This window comes from Echiichthys vipera (genome assembly GCF_963691815.1).
Source record: "Echiichthys vipera genome assembly, chromosome: 9".
Classification (NCBI taxonomy): domain Eukaryota; kingdom Metazoa; phylum Chordata; class Actinopteri; order Perciformes; family Trachinidae; genus Echiichthys; species Echiichthys vipera.
In genome coordinates this window covers 13,980,348-14,002,173 of record NC_139834.1, presented here as the reverse complement: position 1 = coordinate 14,002,173, position 21,826 = coordinate 13,980,348, and the positions used below count along the sequence as shown (strand labels likewise).

The 21,826-nt window shown below is 42.5% G+C and overlaps 2 protein-coding genes across 2 annotated transcripts in view; one reads left to right on the top strand and one right to left on the bottom strand.

Moving 5' to 3' along the window:
- Positions 1 to 4,137, bottom strand: part of LOC310952290 (uncharacterized protein) — a 43,788-nt gene extending 39,651 nt beyond the window's left edge. Inside the window, exon 1 of the mRNA XM_083920863.1 lies at positions 3,903 to 4,137. The gene's annotated coding sequence lies outside the window, so the exon portion shown is untranslated. The remainder of the gene's footprint in view (positions 1 to 3,902) is intronic.
- A 4,986-nt stretch (positions 4,138 to 9,123) lies between these two features.
- Positions 9,124 to 21,826, top strand: part of nkain4 (sodium/potassium transporting ATPase interacting 4) — a 50,277-nt gene continuing 37,574 nt past the window's right edge. The window contains exon 1 of the mRNA XM_083920189.1: positions 9,124 to 9,369. Coding sequence (XP_083776315.1) covers positions 9,316 to 9,369 — 54 coding nt within the window. The 5' untranslated portion in view covers positions 9,124 to 9,315. The remainder of the gene's footprint in view (positions 9,370 to 21,826) is intronic.

Here is a 21,826-nt window from a genome sequence, read left to right as displayed (position 1 = left end):
CCGTTTGTTCTGTAATCTGCAGAGCTCGCATCACACTTTTGCACCTTTTATAAACAACTGAAAGGCCTCAGACAATGACTGACAGTTTCGAAACCCTAAATGACTGTGGGCCGCTGTGCTCTCTGTGAGTGAGAATTACAGTGTTTATAAAGGAGAACAGACACATCATCATACACTCGCTTTGTGAGGGAGAATGGCATGCATGTGGAAGGAAATCGTGTTAATTTGAAAAGGCAGGTATTGGACAGGAAGGCAGTTCAAATTCTCAGTTTCCGATTGGCTCAAAAAAAGCATTAAATGGTATTTCTAGCAATGTTAAGGCTTCAAGGAGAATTTAAATCAAGCCATACAGCATTTAAGGACAACTTTAGACACAAGTTTTGCTCTAACAATAGCAAGGTCATTGGCACCATGATGTGTTTGACATTGCCTTCATGGTTTTAAAGAGTCGTAAACCAACCAGGAACTGAAAGTGCAATACCATTTTCATTTCAATCAAACTCTCTCCCACACAGCTATTCTACATAACATACAGTATGCTGTCATTTTCTCTTAGATATAGTATATTATCATTGTGTTTTACACACACTACTATTCTCAGTCATACACAGTATATCATAATTGGTTAGCACTGTCGCCTCACAGCGAGAGGGTTTCTGGTTCAAATTCCGGCTGGGGCCCTTCCGCGTGAGTTTGCATGTTCTCCCCGTGTCTGTGTGGGTTCTCTCCGGGTTCTCTGGCTTCCTCCCACAGTCTAAAGACATGCACGTGTTGATTGATGACTCTAAATTGCCCATAGGTGTGAATGTGAGTGCGTTTGTCTCTGTGCCCTGCGATAGACTGGTGTCCTGTCCAGGTTGTACCCCGCCTCACGCCCGATGTCAGCTGGGATCGGCTCCAGCCCCCCCACGACCCCGATAGGGACAAGTGGTTGAAGATGAATGAATGAATGAATGCTTTTTCCTCTTTTCTGTCCCAAGACAGCTAGCGTCTGTACATGTGTTAGCTAGCAATGTTACGCATTTACCATGTGTGCAAAGACTGAGTCTATGTTTGTTTGACAACTCAGAATTTGAATGACCACAACATTTACCAGAAACCCTCTTTATATTTTACACTCTATGGTACACGTATGCTCTGCTTGACTCGACTCACGTTTTTGGTACCAGTACTTTTCTCTAACACACTTTGAGGTCTCGTTTCCCGCAAATCCCATGTTGCGCCTTCCCATGCAGGCCATGGAGTTTGGCTGTTAGTGTTGAGCTACTGAGCTCTCTCTGACCAATCAGTGGTCTGCAGTGTTTTAACTGTACTGTACTTCACAACTTTTACGAATGGAAATGTAAAAATAATAAATAGTCTAATTTGTAACAAACTGAACTGGTCTACCACTTCAACCCCTTTTTCTTCTTGTGTCTATCTTTGCGAAACATGCATCTTTGCATTGGTTTTGTAGGCAATCCCTCTGTTTCAAAAATTAGCTTTACTTTTGGTTTTAACATGTGTTTTTAATAGTATAGCGGTCTGTGTAAGATAGTGTTGTGCAAGCGTATATAAGAGAATATAGGCCACCATATACACCTGCATAATCAATTGAAATTCACTACACCCCTATGACGGTGTAAACAAAACCTGGACATAAAGTTGATATTTACTTCACCTAAATGTATGAATACATATTATATTCTATGCATTATTTCTATTCAGTGTTATTGTTCATTATTATAGTTGTGTATGTTTTTTTAGATATTTTTCCATTCAAGAATGGAGCACTTGTAACAACCCCTCCTCCCCCTCTTTAACTAATAAAGTGGAAACGGAGTCTATGTTTGCTTGAGACAATATATTGTAATAGTAAGAAGAAGAAAAAGAAATCATGCTTGTTGATGTAAGAAGGCATGCTAATGTGGGAAAGTATGTTGATGCTGAGTGTGAGAGCAGGTATGATTTATGACCCTTAACACCCACTCATAAATATTACTCTTTAGGCCCACATCTGCATGTGTGTTTATGGAAAAGACAATATGTCTCATGTGTGTATGCATGTATGAGTAGGAGACAGGAGGGAGGCAGAAGCTGTGGTGCAGGTGTGCGAGTGTCTTTTTCTGTGAGATGAAGGTGGGAAGTGATGATGGGGTGGAAGGTGGATGAGAGGGGGAGGGAGGGGCAAGGGAGGAGGGAGGAGGGAGGAGGGAGGAGGAAGGAGCGCTCCAGTCCTGTCGCCTTGGGTGCATCAGCAGCAGGAATTGTTCTCTGCCCTGTGGGGGCCATCTGACTGTTCTGTCACCCTCCACAGAAGGCTGACTCTGCCTTAAAGTGCTCGACCCCGCGCCTGCAGTTCGACATGCTTGATGTTTAATACATACACAGGGAGAATATTGAGAACGCCTCAGGAGAAAAGCAGTACACAGGCTGGAAGGGAGGGAGTTTTTTTTCAGTCTGTAGAACAACCAAGAATAGAGGAGCTCCTGTACAAAGTGAGCGTGGGCAGGCTGTCAACATAATTGCACATTTGAATTCAAACCAGAGCTGGAGCTCAATCGCAAATTTGAAATATACGAGATCCAAGAGTTAAGCACCTCTCAACCAAACACACTTGTTGTTGAGTGGGGGACAGCGTAATACTGGTGACTGTGTAATGCACAGACTTATCCGTGCCAGGAAACTACATACATCAAATTCATATATGATGTTTCAAACGAAAAAGCCGTCGCTGAAATGCTGCTCCCAGTATGCTCCTGTACCTTGCAATCAGTGCGAGTGAGGTGTAATTCAGGGCATCACTCCTCAATAAAGGCAGGAGAACAGCCTCAGGGGTGACCCTCCTGCTTAAGTCAACACAATGAGTGTAATGAGGTGAAATACACACACACACACACACACACACACACACACACACACACACACACACACACACACAGGCACACAGGCACACATACACCCACACACACACTGGATATGGGAACCCTTGTTGCATAGTAAGTGTATTTAATTCATCTACATGCACTGAGCCTGCTGGAGAAGTTCTACTCACACTCACACCCACACGTTCAGTAGCACGAAGAGTTCCTCACTCTGAAGCTTATTACAGGTGAGAAAATCATTACAGACTTATTTAGATGTGGCAGGGATTAAAACAGCTTTCTATATCACTTAGCGATCACGTCATCTCAAGCTAGACAGCCTAAATTTGAAGACAACAGTGTATCTCAACAGACATGAACTTGTATTTTGGTCAAAGATGGCTATAAATGTCATCAATTAATGGTGAAAATGAAACAAATTTATATTAAAATCTGGTTTCTATTTGACATGTCTGTGTCTCCTCTTGTGCACCTCCAGTCTCTGAGTTCATCAGCTCGGAGTCCATAATTAATCAACCCTGCTGTGTAAGTAGGACTGGTGCCTTTCTCTTATCATGTACAGCAACCCACGCCCTCTGGGCCATCAACGGATTAATGATGAGTGCCTGTGATAGAAAAGCCCCTCACAAAGGTTTTTTTTAATTAGCCTCGCATCGACACAGCGGCTGCAGTGTGCAACACATGTTCACTCTAATCAAAACTTTAAAGGGGAGCATGATCGACCTCCCGATTCCCACTGTGATGCACTGCATTATATTAAACCTTCATACATGGTGCACGCATTAAGTTACGGGTGTGTGCAGGGGGGGGGCACCATTTCCAAATCAGCAAGGTAACTTTCACACATCGGTGACCAGCAGGTTATGCTACACTTTACTAAGAAGCCTATGAATGATTGATCAGACAGGTGGGACCGAGCAGGGAATAATATAGAGGCGATAAAAGAGGGACAGGCGCGCTGAACGGTCCAAAACTGTCCAGATGTCACCAAAGTGGCAGCAGAATGAAAGAGAGGGAGATCGGACGTATTGTACTCACTCGCCCCCCGGTGCGTTAGAGGAGCATCCCGGTCTCTCGCGGCCAGCTCTTCAGATGAGTTCTCCTGGGACAGCGCGCCTTGATCCTCGCGATCATTCTTTGCAAACACCCCTGCCTCCTCACAGCCTCTCCTCCTTACTCTTCTTCTTTGGCATCACATGCAAGAATAAAAAAAAGAAAAGAAAACGGTTGCATGCCAAGTGGACTTCGCCTTTCGATTGTTGTTACAGGGGTTACAGGCGTCCGTCTCTCAGTATGTAGAGCAGAGGTGACAGCGGCGGATTTCTATTTGAGAGGATGCTGACGCGCAACCGGAGGGGCTCGTCTCCTGCCTTTCTCATCTGGCTCCATCAGCTCACGGTAAGGCAGCACCGTGTGACTGAAACCCCCGTCAATCACTATCACACACACACAATAACATGATTGTTTTCCGGTAAGGGCTTTCAAAATAAAACGGAATGAGGAAATACTGCCCATTGAAAACGGAAACAACGAAGAAAAACTATATTTTTCGGACATTATTATTGGTAAAGAAAATGGCCTTATTTACCAAATAACCCGTTTCGCACATCAGACCATTAGCATATAGATGGGCTAAAATATTTGTTATCCCATGCTAAATACACAACAGTGAAGAGTGTTGCATTGGCCAGATCTAATGTTACACATAATCATTATTTCCTGATCAAATGCTCAGCAGAAATACTGGGAATATCCTAGACAACATTAATATAACGCTGTGTATGATTTCTTTTTACATATTTAAATCAGCTGTTATGTTAAACACATTCCTTATAAGCTGTTGTGTTATTTAGGTTTATACAACAGCTTATAAATAGTGTAATATAGGTGGATGTGTTATAAGGTTATGTTTATATTAAGGTAAGGCAGCTTTTAGCATCAATAAGCATGGGTAGGAAGGCTAAAAGGTAATCCAGAGGATATTTGCAAACTTTGGATCGAAACAAGTTTTTGTTATATGGTTATAGTGACGGGATGAGATGTAACCTTGAGTGATTCACCTGCCGTGACGATGTAGTCCATCCTCAACCAAACCTTCGTTCAAGTTTGACCTGCCTTTTTGACTTGTGAGTACATTGGAGCGTTCAACTCCTGATATGCTTTTATTTTGAAGGAACCCTACCTAACATCGTGTATCTTCCCAGCTTGTGTCTGGCTTGACGCATCCGCGAAGGCACCCATTCAATTAAAACCGACACAGGCGAGTGCCTCCAAGTGGCCACCGTTAGAATAACGTCATCTGTTCAAAAGTGATTGTGGGGACCAGTATTTCTTCACCAAAGCATAATCCCATTATAAATTATTGACATGCTCCTCATAATACCCTCTGTATTTATTCTCCATCGAGTCTGGAACTTTCTTCATGGCAAAATAGTGAAGAAAAATCAGATGAGACTCTGCCTCCAAGGGCACATGCATAATCTTAAACTTTTATGAGCATGGGCCTAAATAAAGAAAGCATATGCTTGTGGGACAACCATGGGTGGATATAATTTGCAGCTATGTAGGGTAGTTTGTGTTGATAAATGTATTGCAGATCTGAAGGGAGAAGCCCATTTAGCTGATTTAAGGTTAGGTTATGATGTATTATTTGCCACAGTAGGTGTTAGGTGCACCAATGCAAAATATTATTTGCTGTCTCTGTTGCACAGCAGCTCCCCTGGTATCATACAGTATTTTTCAGCCTGAATAATGGAATATTTTGTAAGCCTCTGTTGTAAGCATACTGCTGTTTCACCACAATTATTTGGGAAACTCATTCAGGCTGATGTAAGTGTAAGAAAGGATACAATGTATTTTTGCTCTCACTTCTGCATCAGCCTCACAAATGAGAAATTGGCTGTTAGATAATAGTGTAGTAAAACAGACAGTGTATGCATGAGGCATTTAGACTGGGGGGTTGAGCGCCAAAACGTGTGACAAGAGAAACACAGAAGGCAAAAGAGAAACGGAGAGAAAGACAGGGAAAGAGTGTGAACTAGAAGCGACAGCCTAAGACGCTTTCAGAGAGAGAAAACGCCTTGTCCTTTTGAGTTCTTTTCTCTATTGTTGTCCATCTACTAGCCAGACTCTTGGGTCTTCTCCACAATGCAGGTCCCCTCAGAGCAGCTCACCACTGGCTGTCCTGTCACTTCACATTAGTGTCTTTGCGGAGAACAGCAGCCCCTGAGGGCCTCGACACACTTGTCTTGAAAGAAGGGTTCTGGACACACACACACACACACACACACACACACACACAGTGAGTCGATAAGGAGGTGTTGGGCAAAATGGGAACACAAGGAGAACTTCCATCAAGGCTTCTAATAAAACTATAACAGTGACCTCATTTCAGCCTTTGCTGTTCACTCTCTCTCACTAGCCCATACACATGCAGAGACATTTTTTTATGGCACACATTCAGAAAACATGTTCTCATAAGAAATGCAGTTGTGAATGAGTGAGCTTCATGCGTGCAAGGCATGCAGGACAGTCACTAATGTATTCTACTAGAAGCTCTTGCACTTAACTGGCTTCATGCGTAACAGTAAAACATGACAGCCATTACAAACAAATTGGTTGATGCCACTGACGACAGACAAAAAATAGTTGCTACATTCAATAACATGTTAGACCCGCTGGTGTGTCCATCTTTACAAACTCGTGTCATACGGACACGCTTTGTTTGAACTGACAGAACTTTACTTTAAGAGTTGCAGCTTTTCAAATGTTTCCAAAGATATAAAAAAAAAGATAGATATATCACACAGCCCACGTATCATAGTTGAAACAAGCTGAACAAAAGTTTATACATGCATGTTCTTTCTTGACCTTGAAACTAATACATTGATTAAAAAAAAAATCCCAACTCAAGGTCCACATCGCTTTTTTCCAAAGATTTAACTGTATCAAATGGCCTTCGTCATTATTGTTGACGTGCAAGCTCTTTGTCTTGACTTCTGTGGGCAAGTGTGTGCCCTGAACACACATGTGAGCAAACTACATCTGCTGATGAAGGATGTATGATACGGTTAAGAAAGCTCCAGGAAAAGAAAGTAAGTGGACCTTGAGTTGAGATTGTTTGTCAAAAGGAATCTTCATCTTTTTGCCAGAGCGGATCATCTGTTTCCATCTCTTCCTGTCTTCTGCATCTTTCTCTGTCATGTATACCACCATCATGTCCTCCTTCAGCATATCTACAAACCTCCTCACTGGCCTTTCTCTTTTCCTCTCATCTGTTATTTCCATCTTCATCATCCTTCTCCCAATGTACCCAACAGCTCTTCTTCGTACCCATCAAGTGGGAAAATCATGGGTGCAGATCGTGGCTCCCGCACGTTTTCTGAAAAACAGGAATCCCCCCCCCCCCATTTCTTTTTAGAGTCACATCTAAAAATAAATTATTGAAATATTTTAATATTCATCCATATCAATTAATCATGCACTTAAAATTATGATTTACTAATATACCATTTATAAAGCAATAAGTGATATGCACTGTTGGTTGTTTAGGACAAATAAACAAGTAAGGTAAGCACAGTAAATTATTCCATGTTCAGCACTTTTTCAATGACAGACCGAGCCTCTACCCCCCCCCCCCCCCCCCCCCCCCCCCATACTACCCTACACTCTGCAGGGTGCACCGCCTGATGGACATAGCATAGGTTAAATAATACAATAACACAATAGACTATGTGTCTCATAATGCCTTATCTGGGACAAGAAATGGGACTTGATCAGCCATCAGAGAAAACAGATGTCAGTGGGGGGCTGGTGCTCACGCTACTTCAAATTGATCACGATGTTTTGTTTTTCACATTGTGAGCTCTCATGATGAAAGACTTTTCTTAAAATCTCGTGCAATTTAAAAATCAAACCCAGATTCGTGCTTGTTTGCTGGCTTCCATAAATACCCTGAGGTTATTTTTGGCGATGAGGGGAGGAGCTCCTCCGGGGCCCCGGCTGGACGCAGGTGGGCAGGGCGGTGTGAGAAGGCTGAGCACAGAGGAGAGGAGAGAAGAGGAGCGGTAAATTAAAGGAGCACAGCGGAGGAGTGTGTGATGAAATGAGATGTGAAGTGTTCCCTCACTCAGCCCGCACACGCGTAAAAGATTCATCAAGTTGGAGAGAGCGAGAGAGGGAGAGGGATAGAGAGAGGTGGGACCTGCCTCTACACTGAGAGAGCAGAAGAGGGTGACTGAGAGAGAGTTGCTTATAAGATTTTTTATTTTATTATTATAAATCATACCGAGCAGTGGCCACCAAGGACACTAATGTAGATTCAGATAAAAGGCATGTGTGGAGAAAGGCAGGCCTCCAAGAATTTGCTGAGGGATGTAGCCTATAGAAAGTGGAAATCGTGTGTAAAGAAACCTTGTCATTAAATAGTCATAAAAAAATGTGTCTTTTTTTACAGAGTGCCCAAGATAATGGGGCGGCCGCAAGAATTTTAATTTGTTTAATTGTAGAAGCTGCTTAAGCCTCTAGAGTCTAAATACAGGAAGAGACATGGAGACGCATGTCTAGAATTTACTGAGAAAAAAACGGTCTTCCATTTTGAATAATGACCCCCTACTATAGCATGCGATGCAGTGCCTCCCCCCCTTTTTAACTAGTCAGAAGTGCGTCTCATCCTGCAGTCACTAGATGGCGCCTGTCCTCCATCAGCAGCATCAGCATCATTAATAGCAGCTCAAGTAAGCCGGTGTCCCTCCTCAGCACACACTCATTAAACCTCAGAATGAGAACAGTAGTTATTAACAAACCATTATGTGAACCTTTAAGACTTTTCCCCACAAAAAAAATCCTTGAATTGATTTAATCGCGTTTATTTGTGATTCTAATTACTATTCCAATCCTTTTGGCGCATGATAGAAATGTTATTAGGTCACCATGACATAAATTGATTGCCTTTTGATCAAAACATTTTGCACTATCCCCTGCACACACACACACACACACACACACACACACACACACACACACACACACACACACACACACACACACACACACACACACACACACACACCATCAGAAACCAGTTGACGCCCTCAGCCAGCCACATCCCAGCCCACGGTTGACTACCCCAACACCACCACCACCACCTCCTCCCCCTTCTCCTCCTCCTTGTAGCTACACACCGGCTCGCAACCACCCACCCAGCCAGTCACCCCAAGTGCGACCGGCCGGGCAGGAGCGGAGGCAAACAAACGGGACCCAGAGCAGCTAGGGCGATCCTGCCGCGGATTTTTTGTGGCTCAGTGAAGACACACCGGAGCACAAGAGGAGAATGGCACACCGGTGCTTGGATCAGGACTGAGTCTGGTCGGCACGTTGAGAGCTCCTCCGACCCGTTTCCCAAGTCCCTTTTCTCTCCCGGATCCGAGTCACATTTTAAAGCGCTGACACAATGGGCTGCTGCAGCGGACGATGCACTCTTATCTTTATTTGCACTTTGCAGTTGGTGAGTTGACCCACACTTCTCTACTTTTACAAGTTGTAACTGTGCTTTGATATGTGTTTTTAGAACGATAAATTACTTTACAATGAAAAGCCTCCCCTTTTAAACTGGACATGCTTTAAAGACATCAGTACATCCTAAAAGTTCAGCAGCTCAAAGTAAGACGCGAGTTAGAAGTCTCCACGTTTTCATATCTCTCCCTCCTATCACTCCCTTGGCTTGTGTTGATAATTGCTGAAATCATGCTTTAATATAGAAATCATGACCCTGGATTTATAGGCTTATGTGTTGTTGTTTAGTGCCAGACACTAAGTAAGTAGTGTTTATTTCTTTACTTGATCTGTGAGGAAATTTACTGTTGTGACAGAAAACATATGGTGCAGTTGGTGTTAGGAAATCATCTCTTCTCTAATGTGGCACTCTGAGGGGCATATGGGTTAACTATGCTGTTTGATGCATGATGAAAGTGCATTGACAAATGTATGGATTTGTTCTTTTGACTATTGTATGCTGATCTAATATATATTCAAACATGAAGTCACCATTCTGTGTGAGGCATCAGCTATTTGTTCAAACCATGTGTCTGTATTTTAGATTAACATCCAGAGCTGCTGCCGCCTCGTGATGTAAAACATTTAAGACGTCTTCTAAAACATAAATCTCTCCTTTGATCATAAGATCCCAGGAATTTGTTCATCAAGAACTCAAACCAGCTGTGTTTCGGGAAGTGTCGATCTGCAGAGCATTTCGGTTTCTGATCAGTGAAGTGTGGGCTGTGACATTTTACTGACGTGGTAGCCGTGCAGTCTCAGATGATGCTTTCCTACTGACACACAGGCCAGCTTGCCTTTGCCACTATCCCTGAGTGGAGTTTACTTGACAGGGTGTGACAATGTTATTTATGGAGGTATTAAAACAGAGCTTGCTCACACAATAAGCGCCCAGAGTAAATGTCGCTTTTAACAGCTAAGGGAGCAATAAAATCTTCTTCAGACAAAGAGTCAGATGGGAAAGTTGTGATATATTGTATCATGCTCGGGTGATTTCAAAAGTAAAGAAAAATGGAACCTAACAAAAGGAAATCATTTGATGAGAAGTGGAGGTTGGTATCAGCCATAACTGTTTAAAAAAGAAACTACTTCCCTCGCCCTTCCATTCAATAATGTTGTATTCCCCCGAGCCAACCTCTCAAGACCCCCCTTAAGAATTCTCCCTCAGAGTTACTACTGCATTTAGATTCACTGATTTTTTTTGATTTTTTTAGACAAGCATTTGTCGCAGTTCTGTCTTGCTGTCATTTGAATCACTTCCTACCTTCTACGGCTCGAATATCCTGCTGCCCTTTCCCCCACTTCATTTTCAAAATTGATAGAGTGCTGGGGTGTATTTGGGCCTGTGCATCTGTCAGGTTTCAGCTCTGTCAATTCATTTAATAGTGAGAAATAGGGAACTCAATTTTTTCCTTATCAAAAATTCCATATCAACATTTGATAAGGAGTTTTCTCCGTTGTGGCTTCGGTCATAATTGCCTGAGTATTGCTCCTTTATCAAAAATGTGTCTCCTCTCTGATGACACACACAAACACATAGGGCTATGAACCCACCTAGAGGAACACACCTGTTTTCCCTTCCCAGACTTTGGACCTCTTTGCCTCATTAGAGAGAAGGAGGGCGGCCATTTGTTAAGAGGTTTATAAAGCTGTCAACAGGCTGCCTAAAAAATCCCTGCAGACTCCTGGAAACAGCTTTATTTTCCCCTGGCACTATTTCTGGGTGACCTGACACTTCCTGTCTGCACCCCCCCCCCCCCCACACACACACACACACACAAACATAATAACCTGCACACTTTTGATGTGTTTAACCCGCAAAGAGGGGTCGCATTAAACCCTGCATAACCTCTGGAAAGGTCACCAGGTTGGAGCGGTGCTTGTTCATGCTCATGTGTGTGCATGAATATACATGTGCGCATGTGTGCAGCAGCACAAAGGGCCCCCTCTCTCTCCCCTGGCTGAAACCTATGCATTGACAATGAGCCAGGTAATTCCCCGTCCATTACAGTGTAAAACTACCATTAACAAAACAACATACTCTGCTCCTCAGATGTAAAAATAGCCCTTGTGAACCGCAGCGTGTGCTAATTAGCCAGGCAGAGTGCTTTGATCAAACCTCTTTTGGCATCTCGACCATCCCTTAATTGAATTGTGGTGCGCTTTCCTCATCAACAGGCCGAGCGGTGGGACTCATCTCTCTGGGACAGAAGGCAACTGATAATGAGCCTGTATTGATCGAAATGCCTCTGTTCCCTCTTCCCTCTGCAGCCTAACTAGTCCAGACAGTAGGGCTGGAGCATTGTCAGAACCCTGATCAGCCCCAAAGAATGGCAAGCATTGGCAGGAAGCCCTGTCTGTCTAATGATTTGTTTGTACTTCTAGAGACAGGCGAGCTCATTTTGTCTCAACGGGTTGGTTGTTTGAAGCATTTGACCTAAAGCTGACCCGGCGTGGAAACGTTTCGATCAGATTATGGGACCTGGTCCAGACATATTGTGAGTGTCAGCGTCTGGTCGTGAGGAGGGACGTTCGGAGGAGGAGCTCCGTGGACAGTGGCTGATTGATGAAGGAGGCCTCTTCGCTGGTCATGGTGGTTTTGTGAGAAAGGGCAGACAGGGACACAAGCACATAATCACATTGAACAAGGGTAATGAGCTCAGAACTGAACATTGACCCTGACCATAACTGCAACCGGCAGCACTGACGGACACAACCTCACAGAGACACAGACATTATTTCATGCATGCCTGACACGGCTACGCATTCTGACCTGTGAGTTATAGGTTAGTAGGTGTTGGGTAAAGATTACAGCCTTTGTATGAGGGGAGGGAGTGCAGCTTTTTTTTTTATCTTTGACAAGAGGAAAGAAATGAAAGACAGAGCTGGAAGGGGTTTTATTTCATCACAAGCAATGAGAAGAAAAGTGGGTCCACATTATTGCAGCGAATGGCCTCATTTGTGTGTCCGTAGCTCTGTAGTAGCTTTCAGTAAAGCGATCCGTACAGAGGCAGCAGAGATCTACAAGTTTTACCTCATCTTCACCCTTAAAAAGCTAACAATCAAACTACCCACAAGCGGTATGTGAGTGTGTATGTGTGTAATATCCTGCCTACTTTTCCTCTACTCTTTTGATGACATAGCTCGAGAATATACCATCTTTGTAGTGAAGGCTTCAGAGTAGAAGACTGAGTTCAACCAAAGTGCTTCCAAGAAAGTTTTAGCGCAGAAGCAGAGCACCTCCTCCTGAAGAGTGCTATCTCTAAAGGCATGACATTATCCTTTGGCAGGCATCACATAATCTCCAGCACTTGTCAAAGGATTTAGGCTGTTTTTTTTCATTCTTCGCTTTCACTGCTAACTCATTTGCTTTATGGAAGATCTAACATTCAAATTTCTGTTGAATATTCATTAGTTTAGAGAATGCTGGATGTCTGTCAATGAGCTGTCTCTCCCACCTCACCAATCGACATGTGCACCGACATACACACATACACAAGGTTGTGGCCCATAACTTTGATATTAATGCGTCACACAGCGGTAATTTAGAATAAATACAGCAGCTGGGGGAAATTGCATGGCAATAAAACATGATATGCTGTCGGACCAGCAGACGGAGAGTTTCTGCCACTGTATATTTCTATTCTGTCTTGCTAATTCCCAGGAGAGGTGATTTAAACTTGGTATCCAGTGAAATATGAAAGCTGTTTTTGGCAAGAGCGAGAAGATTTCAATTTTATCAGTTACAGATGCTACAGACATCTGTTTAGGGTGTCTCTTTTGGCAGGTGTTTTGTTGAGCGTATGTGTGTAACTTCTTTAGAGCGACTGTGTGAGTGTGGAGTCTAGTGTGATCAATGATAATGAACTGTATTTCCTTGGCACTGCCAGGTTGATGGAGGAGATAGGCCAGCGGGAATAGAGTGGATGGTCACAGCTCTGTTATCTCTGAGTGTCTTTACTCTCATCTTTGCCTCTCTGGACATTCTAGGTTCTCATTAAGCCTTTCCGGACTGTGAATCATATTGTGAGTGGAAAAACATTTTCTTTTTCTTTTTTTTACTATTTCACTTGGCTCGCACAGATGGTAGCAGAATAAGATCCCTATCTCAATTTTCCATGCAGATACACAATGTGGTGTCTGTGTGTGTTTGACACAGCATGCTGTACAGTAATGGGCTCCCTACAAACTAGGTGTATTTACCGAATGCCAACAGATGCTAGAGGCAATCCATTTGGCTTTTTAGTTAATTTCTTCTTTTGGAAAGTAGATTTAAATGGTGCTGTACCACTATGTGCTCAGGGTTTTAAAGAGAGCTGTCATTACAACATACGGTTTACACACTGGCTGTATCCATCAGATGTGGAGTGGAGGTGGGGTTTGTAATCCACACCACTGAGCCTGAGGCGAATCATAGTCCATTATCTGCAATCCAGCGAGCACTGATCAATTAACTATTACATTTTAGTATCCTCAGAAGCCTTCCTGATGAAAGAGCAGGTAAAGCAACAGCAGTGGTTAATGTCTATAATGACATTTGTGCAAAGCATGTTCTTGTCAAGGCTGTCACTTTGTCAAAAAGTCAAGTTTGAATAAATTTTAACTAACATGTCATTTATTCTAATTCATTTGAATGTCACTCATATATGTGTGTGTAATGTGCAGCACAACAGAGCTCAAAATACTTTCAGCCACTGCTTCTCGGATGCTTCAGTGTTGTAAATATCCACTCAGGCTTTGCTCACTACTGGTGGTCTCTTTAATCTTTATTTACTAGCTTAGTTTACTGATAGGTCAATAGGGCATGCAGTAGGTCAAGCTGATGGGGGATTTTAAGAGCACTCTTTGCTGGACCACAAGGCTAACTACACCAAACAGTCTACGCTTATAACCTGTAAATTTTGAATATGAACAGGCCATTACAGTGCTGATATTTTCTTTTCTTTTTTTCAAATTTCTTATTCTTCTTATTTTGTATTGGAGGTTACAAATGCTGGCTTGACATACAGTATGCTACTATGCATCATCACTAACATTACAAAACCTTGGCCAGCATTATCAAAGCCTACATTTACTGCAGCAGAGGCCACTAAATAAGTTCAGAAGAACAATGCAATGAAATCTATGTTGAATTGAAACAAGCCCACTTGTGTCCTAGAATGGAAGCCACATATATTACGCCAGGTATCCAGGGCATCTTCGCACAGTTTGCATCATGTTTGCACCTGATGGCTGAAATGGTTCAGTAGCTTAGAATTTGGAAGGGCACAGGCATTGATGTGAGCTCTGTTACTTGTCATCGGGACCTAGTTAGAGTAATTGATTAAAAATCGCTGTTCATAAAAGGTGATACACCAGTAAAATGAAACCAAAAAGGATCTTTAGGACACTACAGAAAATGAATTTAAGAGAAACAATCTTATTTCGAGCTGAAACAATCTTACAAGAAAGTACATGTTTTAATTTTCCTCTGCATTTAAAGAGGATTCATGTGGTGAGATAATTGTTTTATTTACAGTGAAAGCGGAGATGTGGGGGGTCTAACAATAGCTTTAGTAGTGTGTGATTTCAGAAATGAAGGTCTTATCCCTGTCTTATATTGTCTCTTGGTCCTTATTCTTTTCTTTTTTAAGGTTACATAGGTCGACCTAATTGATAGTGTGTGTGTGTGTGTGTGTGTGTGTGTGTGTGTGTGTGTGTGTGTGTGTGTGTGTGTGTGTGTGTGTGTGTGTGTGTGTGTGTGTGTGTGTGTGTGTGTGTGTGTGTGTGTGTGTGAGAAAGAGAGAGAGACTGTTGCGCTTGTGCTGTCAAATGGACCCCTGGTGTTCAGCACTGATTGTGGTCTTGACCTAGACTGTGTTGATTTCTGTGCCTGAGCAGCCCTCATCCACAGAAGTGCCGACCCTGACAGGTCCTGCCGTAGCCACATGTAGCAGCCTCATCAGAAAAAAGTTGATTTAAACAACAGCCTACAGTGTTTAACAGATTGTGTTGTAGGTCGCAAAGGCAAGGTGACTGCAAAATAAATCCAAACTCACAGCTTAGACTGTTGGAGTTCCCTCCAGTTTGGCATCATCTCACCTTAGGGCGCACTCACACTGTCCTTCCGTACCGGGCCAAAACCGTTTTTTCAGCTAAAGCCTTGTGCGTTTTAGCAGTATGAGTGCACCCGCTCCGTGCATAACTGCGACCAGCGGGCCGTCCACGGCCCGCCTGAGAGAGGTGGGCTTTTGTAGAGCGTGTTTGCACATGTACGAGCATGAGCGCACGCACGTGTATGAGCACGAGCACGATGCCTACGGCGGTTCTGACTTCATTTATGTCCGCCTGTTCGGACATAGAAATTAGAAGGACGGACCATGCGCGGACATTTAACAACAACAACAATGGCGGCGAAAGGTTCACGTTGGTGTGATGCGGAGGTGGAGTGTTTACTGCAGATTTGGTCGATGAAAATATTCAAAAACAGTCGGACAAGACGCACAAAAACTCTGAGGTCTATGGAAAGATTTGTAAACAAAAAGACGCATCGCGATGACGTCAATCAATGCGTGTTACGGCGTGATGACGTATGGACAGCGAGAAGCATTTGCGCGAGGCCCAGGCAGTTTAGAGTACAGAGTACAAACGGGCCTGGGGCGCGGGGGGAGAGGGAGGGGGGGCAAGTACCCTAAAGCCCGGGGCGCGGTGCGGAAGGACAGTGTGAGTGCGCCCTTAGAGCCTGATGCAACCTGGGTAATTGGGCATGAGAGTAAATGCTTGAATGTGTAATGAATTTGCATGCTCCGCCCCTAATGTTTATCCTATATTAAAACACAACAAGCCTTTGTCTTATCTCCCTTTTCTATTTCTCTTTTACCCCTCTGACATCTTCTTCCCCATTCTCTCCCCCTGCTGGGAATACGTTTGAATTATTGATTACCAGCTGATTTATCAGCGGGGCCAGAGCCACCAGAGATTTAGGGGAGATGCAGATAGAAAGGTGGAGAGAAACAGAGCAAGAAAAGGGGGGATGGGCGGTGGCTCGACCTCCCACTCCAGGACAATTATGAGCATAACCCTGGAGACCTGAGATCTCTATGTTTAGCTTTCCTTTTTCCCTCTCTTTCTTTTTCTTTTCATCCTCCTTCCTCCCTTGCTGGCGCACTGTTACCACAGAAACCTTTATGTATACAATAAGATGCTGAAGAGCCTGCAGGTGATAAAAACCAACCTGCCAAATGGAGACATGGGAATGTATGATGCAAATATGAGATAGCCTGCTGAGGAGAGAGAGGGGTGCAATACAGGACCTAAGGGGGTTGGGCTGAATACAACTGTCACTCTAAAGATAGCTCTACTTACATACATAGCCTTTAACCTCACCACAGAAACGACACACCCAAATTGCAATATAGCAACCAGTCGAATACAGGGTGGTTTGCTTCAAATTAACTTTATCTAAAACCGGGCTTATTGTATGACTTGTTCAACACATATGAAAGCAGGCAGGTTTTATGCTAATTGAGTGGAGGTGATGACTTTCCTGTTGTTTTTCGACCTTTCCCGGAGTTTGGAGTCACTGCCCTTGCATGTTGGTTTATAATAATAGTACGTTCTTGGAAAAACCATCTCCTCTTTGTCCCTGGTGGCCCCTTTTACAACTGTTCGCCATCTTAATGTCTTCAATTTAACAGATCATTAATTATGTGGTTATAGTAAAAAACCTTGGGCAGGCAAATGTGAGCGTGTATGCATGTACCCATGCATACAGAGGTTTGTGTGCCTGACTGTGTGTGTTCCACATCAATGACACTGCAATATTAAGCTATAATGGAGATAAAACTAGAACTATTTGCAAGCCCATTTCTCTCTTTCCATTCCAACGGTTCCAGCGGTGTCATTTGTTATAGTGTGGCATCGAATAAATTGCTTTGGGAGCACCACAGCTGGGATGACTATCTTGACAGATCACATTCAGTTGAATGGCTGCAAAGCATATTTATCTCACTCAAATCCCCCCCACCGTTTTTGGCATTCAGTCGTTGTTTTACAAGCAGCTGATGACTCCGCGGATGTTTTTTGCTTTAATTGTGTTGTGTGATCAAACGGTCGGACAGCAAGGATGAACACGGCATAACTTCATCTACTGGTGGATGAAAGATTAAGAGAGATGGTATTATGATGAAAAGAGCTACATTACTGACTCAGTTATGGAAAGTAGAGCTGGAGGGTACAAACTGCTGACAGCTGTTTGCCGTTCTTGACTGCATATTCTTGATGAGAATTTCCTCTGTAGTAGCTAAATTGTCTACTTGTTAATTGGGGTGAAACCTAAATGGTTTTTGTTAGATCTGGGACATGGGGAGGCAGACAGAGAGAGGATTGGCTGGTTTAAGCTGCTCTCATTTCGTCACTTTCCCTTACATCCCATCCATTGTTAGTGTGTTTCATCCATAGCTGTATTATTGTCCTGCTTTTCTTTCGACATCTCCTCTGAGAAATCTAAGAATCTGTGTGTGTGTGTTGCAGTCTGCTGTTTCATCTCTCATTTCCCGTATGACACCCACACAACAAAACAAGGAATTTGGAACCACAAGAAAGGGAGACAAAACCTCACAAGTGACATTAATCCCTTGGCTTGAGGCTGAAATCATAACAGCCAGTGCTGGCTCATTCCTCTTCAAGTTGATGCAGCAAAGTCTAAATCAGTCTCTAATAATCCAAATATTGCTGACACCTTTCCAGATAAACTTGGCAAAGAGACATGCTGGCTGACGGCAAAGTGGAGGAAGAGAGATAAAGGTGGGAAGATAGACTGAGTGAGATAAGTGTTGTGAGGAAGGATGTTTGCTATCATAGTGTAAGGATTTGGGTCACATCTCAGTGAACCTTGGTGCAGGCCGCTGTTACTGAGAAAGTGAGCAGGAAAGCAGTTTGGACGTGGGACATGTTAAATGTTAAAAACGTTATGTTTCATCTTGCAAAAAACGCTTAACATACAAACCTTACTTAGCGCTCCATCCTCCACCTGACGCAAAGCGGCTCAGAGCGGAGCGCAACTGTCATTGCTAGTTTCAGACCGACACAGTCGTCATTTGCACGTGCAAAGCCCATGTTGTGTAGGTAACGGACATGTGCCCATCTGTGTGCCCATGGGTGTGATGGTCTTAAAATGCGGTGTGGTCAGGTGCATTGTTGGCGCATTGCTTTGTTGAGGCAGCAGAAAGCAATTGAGCCAATGATCATCAAAAACCTGGTCTGAAGTTAATGGCGCAGTATTTTCCTGCTATTTACAGGCTCTATTAGTCATAGTAACATTAGTTTCACAGACTGCAATTAGCCTACATCTGTGGCTCAGGGGTTAATCCATAGCTTGGTCCTAAACATAAATAAATAAAAATATTAATTAAGGGGTGGCCGGTGGCTGAGTGGTTAGAGCAGTCGCCCCATGTAAACAGGCTGATGGTCCTCGAGGCAGCGCCCGTTGGTCTGACTCTGACCTGCGGCCCTTTGCTGCATGTCTCCCCCCCTCTCTCTCACCCCATTTCCTGTCTGTCCTATATAATAAAAAAGGTCTTGAAAGATGCCAAGATAATAATCTTTAAAAAAATATATTAATTCAATTCCCTGGATTATCGGGGCGTCCCATGTACACTGTAGTGTGCTCACTGCAGCGGCCCAGGTTCGATCTCTGCTGCCCCCCCCCCCCCCCCCCCCATCACCCTTCAGCTGTCCTGACGAATAAACAACAAAACAAAAGTATAATTGTATTGTATTGTGAGTATTCAAAGTTTTCTTCTGTTTCCTTTTTTAGTTTTTCAGTTTTGTTTTGCTGCTCAAATGTTCCACGATATTTGCTGCAGTGACTTTACTGCATGCATGGAAACTTTTACAATCATGGAAAACAGCCTCAGATCATTAAAGTAAATCACAAATCAAGAATATACTCATAATAAATACAATACATTATTTAAATAGCAACAGCTTAAAAGGGGAGCAAAAATCATTCATTCATGGGTGGCGGGTGGATGAATGAACTCCTCTTCTTCCCTAGTTAAAGGTTATCGTTGCATTTGCTCATATTCAGTCAAATTGAGTTGTTGAAGGGACAGAGGACTGTGAGAAGTAGGAGCTGCAGCTTTACGCATGAGCAGATCTGTTTCCTCAGCAGAAAACCGCTCGTTCTCCAATTTCCCAAACCCACTATTTAAATAGCAATGCACCTGGCTTTTAAAGGAAACAGGAGATTACACTGAGATTGGTTTCATTCATGTTACGCCAGAAAACACACCCATGGTTACTGATGATAGTGAATACAACCCTTTGCGTCTTACTTTGTGCACAGAATACGCACTGTCTAACTAGCAAAAGTAGAGCTGGACATGGCCTAAAGACACTTGCGCCTTGCACTTTAGATTATGCACTATAAACAATCTAAATAGGGCTCTTAATGTTCCCTTTGTTGGACTTCTTTTATACATGTAGTCATCCTCGCTGGGCTTCATCCTCCGATCAACACTGGGGCATGTCTCTATCACAGTTTGGGGAAGTTAACAGGCAGTGGCAAGTCATATTTACTGTACATATACACACCCGTAAATGCATAATTGTATCAAGGAGATTATTTTTAAATTAAGTATTTAGCATTCCAACTATGTACGGCTAAATACAGTAATGTACTGACTAAAAATATAAAACTACTGACTGCTGTGCTGTCACGCTGCTGTTTTTGTTTGCCTCATCAAGTATTTTGGCACTCTTAGGCCTTTTTCACAGCAGACATTTTGACATGTCATAGTAAGAAAAGCACAGGTGTTACTAATAACATTAATGATTGCTCTGTTCTTTTCAAGTGTCCCAGTAAGCAGTGACAGTGGAACACACATGCACTTTACTAGGACCCTGAAACTGCTGAAGCCGCTAAATAGAATTCAACTATTGTCGTTAATTTTAGTATTTACACCTGTGCTTTTCCTTCAGTGTCATGTCAGAATGTCTTCTTTGAAAAAGGCCTGCCCTTTTTTAGCGATACAATTAGAGCTGCAACTATTAGTCGACAAACTGATCAGTCAAGCAACAGCAAAATAACTAGCAGTTAGCAGATGCTATTTTGATAATTCATGCAAAAATGACCTCAATTATGGAGTGTTCCGTGCTTTTTTCTGTTTTATATCATATAAAATGGAATATCTTTGGGGTTTGCATTGACAAAAAGAGGACTTTGAGAAACAAAGATGGACATTTTTCACTGTTTTCTGACATTTTATAGACCAACCAATTAATCATGAAAATAATCAGCAAATTAATTGATAATGAAAATAAAAGCGAGTTGCTTCCCTAGATACGACTTGTTTCGACTTGTTTTCCATCTTTAGTGGATTAGAATTATGTAATCTTTATACATTGGAGTATAAACTGTAAAGCATAGAGATGCCCAAGCTGCATCATTTCTAGTTGAAGATGACGACATCTGCCTTCACTTTGATTTATTAATGTCAATTTTTATGTCCCATAACAGTGTAATACATATTGGGATGGGAATTGAAGTATTGATTTGTCTGTATTGGGAAATAAGATGTCATTCACTCTTAAAATAGTGGATGAAATTGAAAGTAAAGCAAAAGGAGATGATATGTGGGTTGAGGAAACTGGGTAGCAGATGGAAAAACAGAAAGGAGGTCAGAGTGACTTAAGAGTGGGACAACTTTAACCACCAACAAGGTTAGTCGACAGACCAGACAGGGAAATTACTCTCAATTGGTCTGAACATGGACTGTATACAGAGAATATGTGCTATATCAAATAAGGAGGTGCTTCTTTCAACTGAACTGCTAAAGATCAAATTAACTAAACATAGCTGCCCCCACTGTATCGAAGTCAACTGAAAATTATTGTAGACTTCACAGATGAAGATGCTCATAGCTTTATCATAAAGAGAGTAGGTTACGATACGGATTTTAGATGGGGAAAATTCATTTGTTACCGATATGGCAGCTGCTATAGTCTATTTATGGGCTGGAATGAAAATGGCTCTTTTCTATTTGGATTGTGCATAAATAAACATTATTATATTACAACATTACAAATTAAATGTATTACATTGTCAACCAATTTTAGAAATGAACACTAAGAAAAGAAAATAATTATAAAGAGAAATTCAGTGAAGAGCTAAATAAACACCATGGTTAGTATCAGTCAATTATTGATTGTATAGTCATTATCATTCAGTTTCTGGTCATTTAAATAAAATATATAAATGGCTATGTAACATGTTTCTTATTGTTCTCTGCATTATATGTTCTCTTTAAAAGGCTGTCATGTTGACACATATTGGAAAACATACACACCGATACCGATATGTCTGTGATAGGTCCATATCGCCCAACCGATAAAACGGTCTGGCTCTAAAAGAGAGCAATAGCAACAGA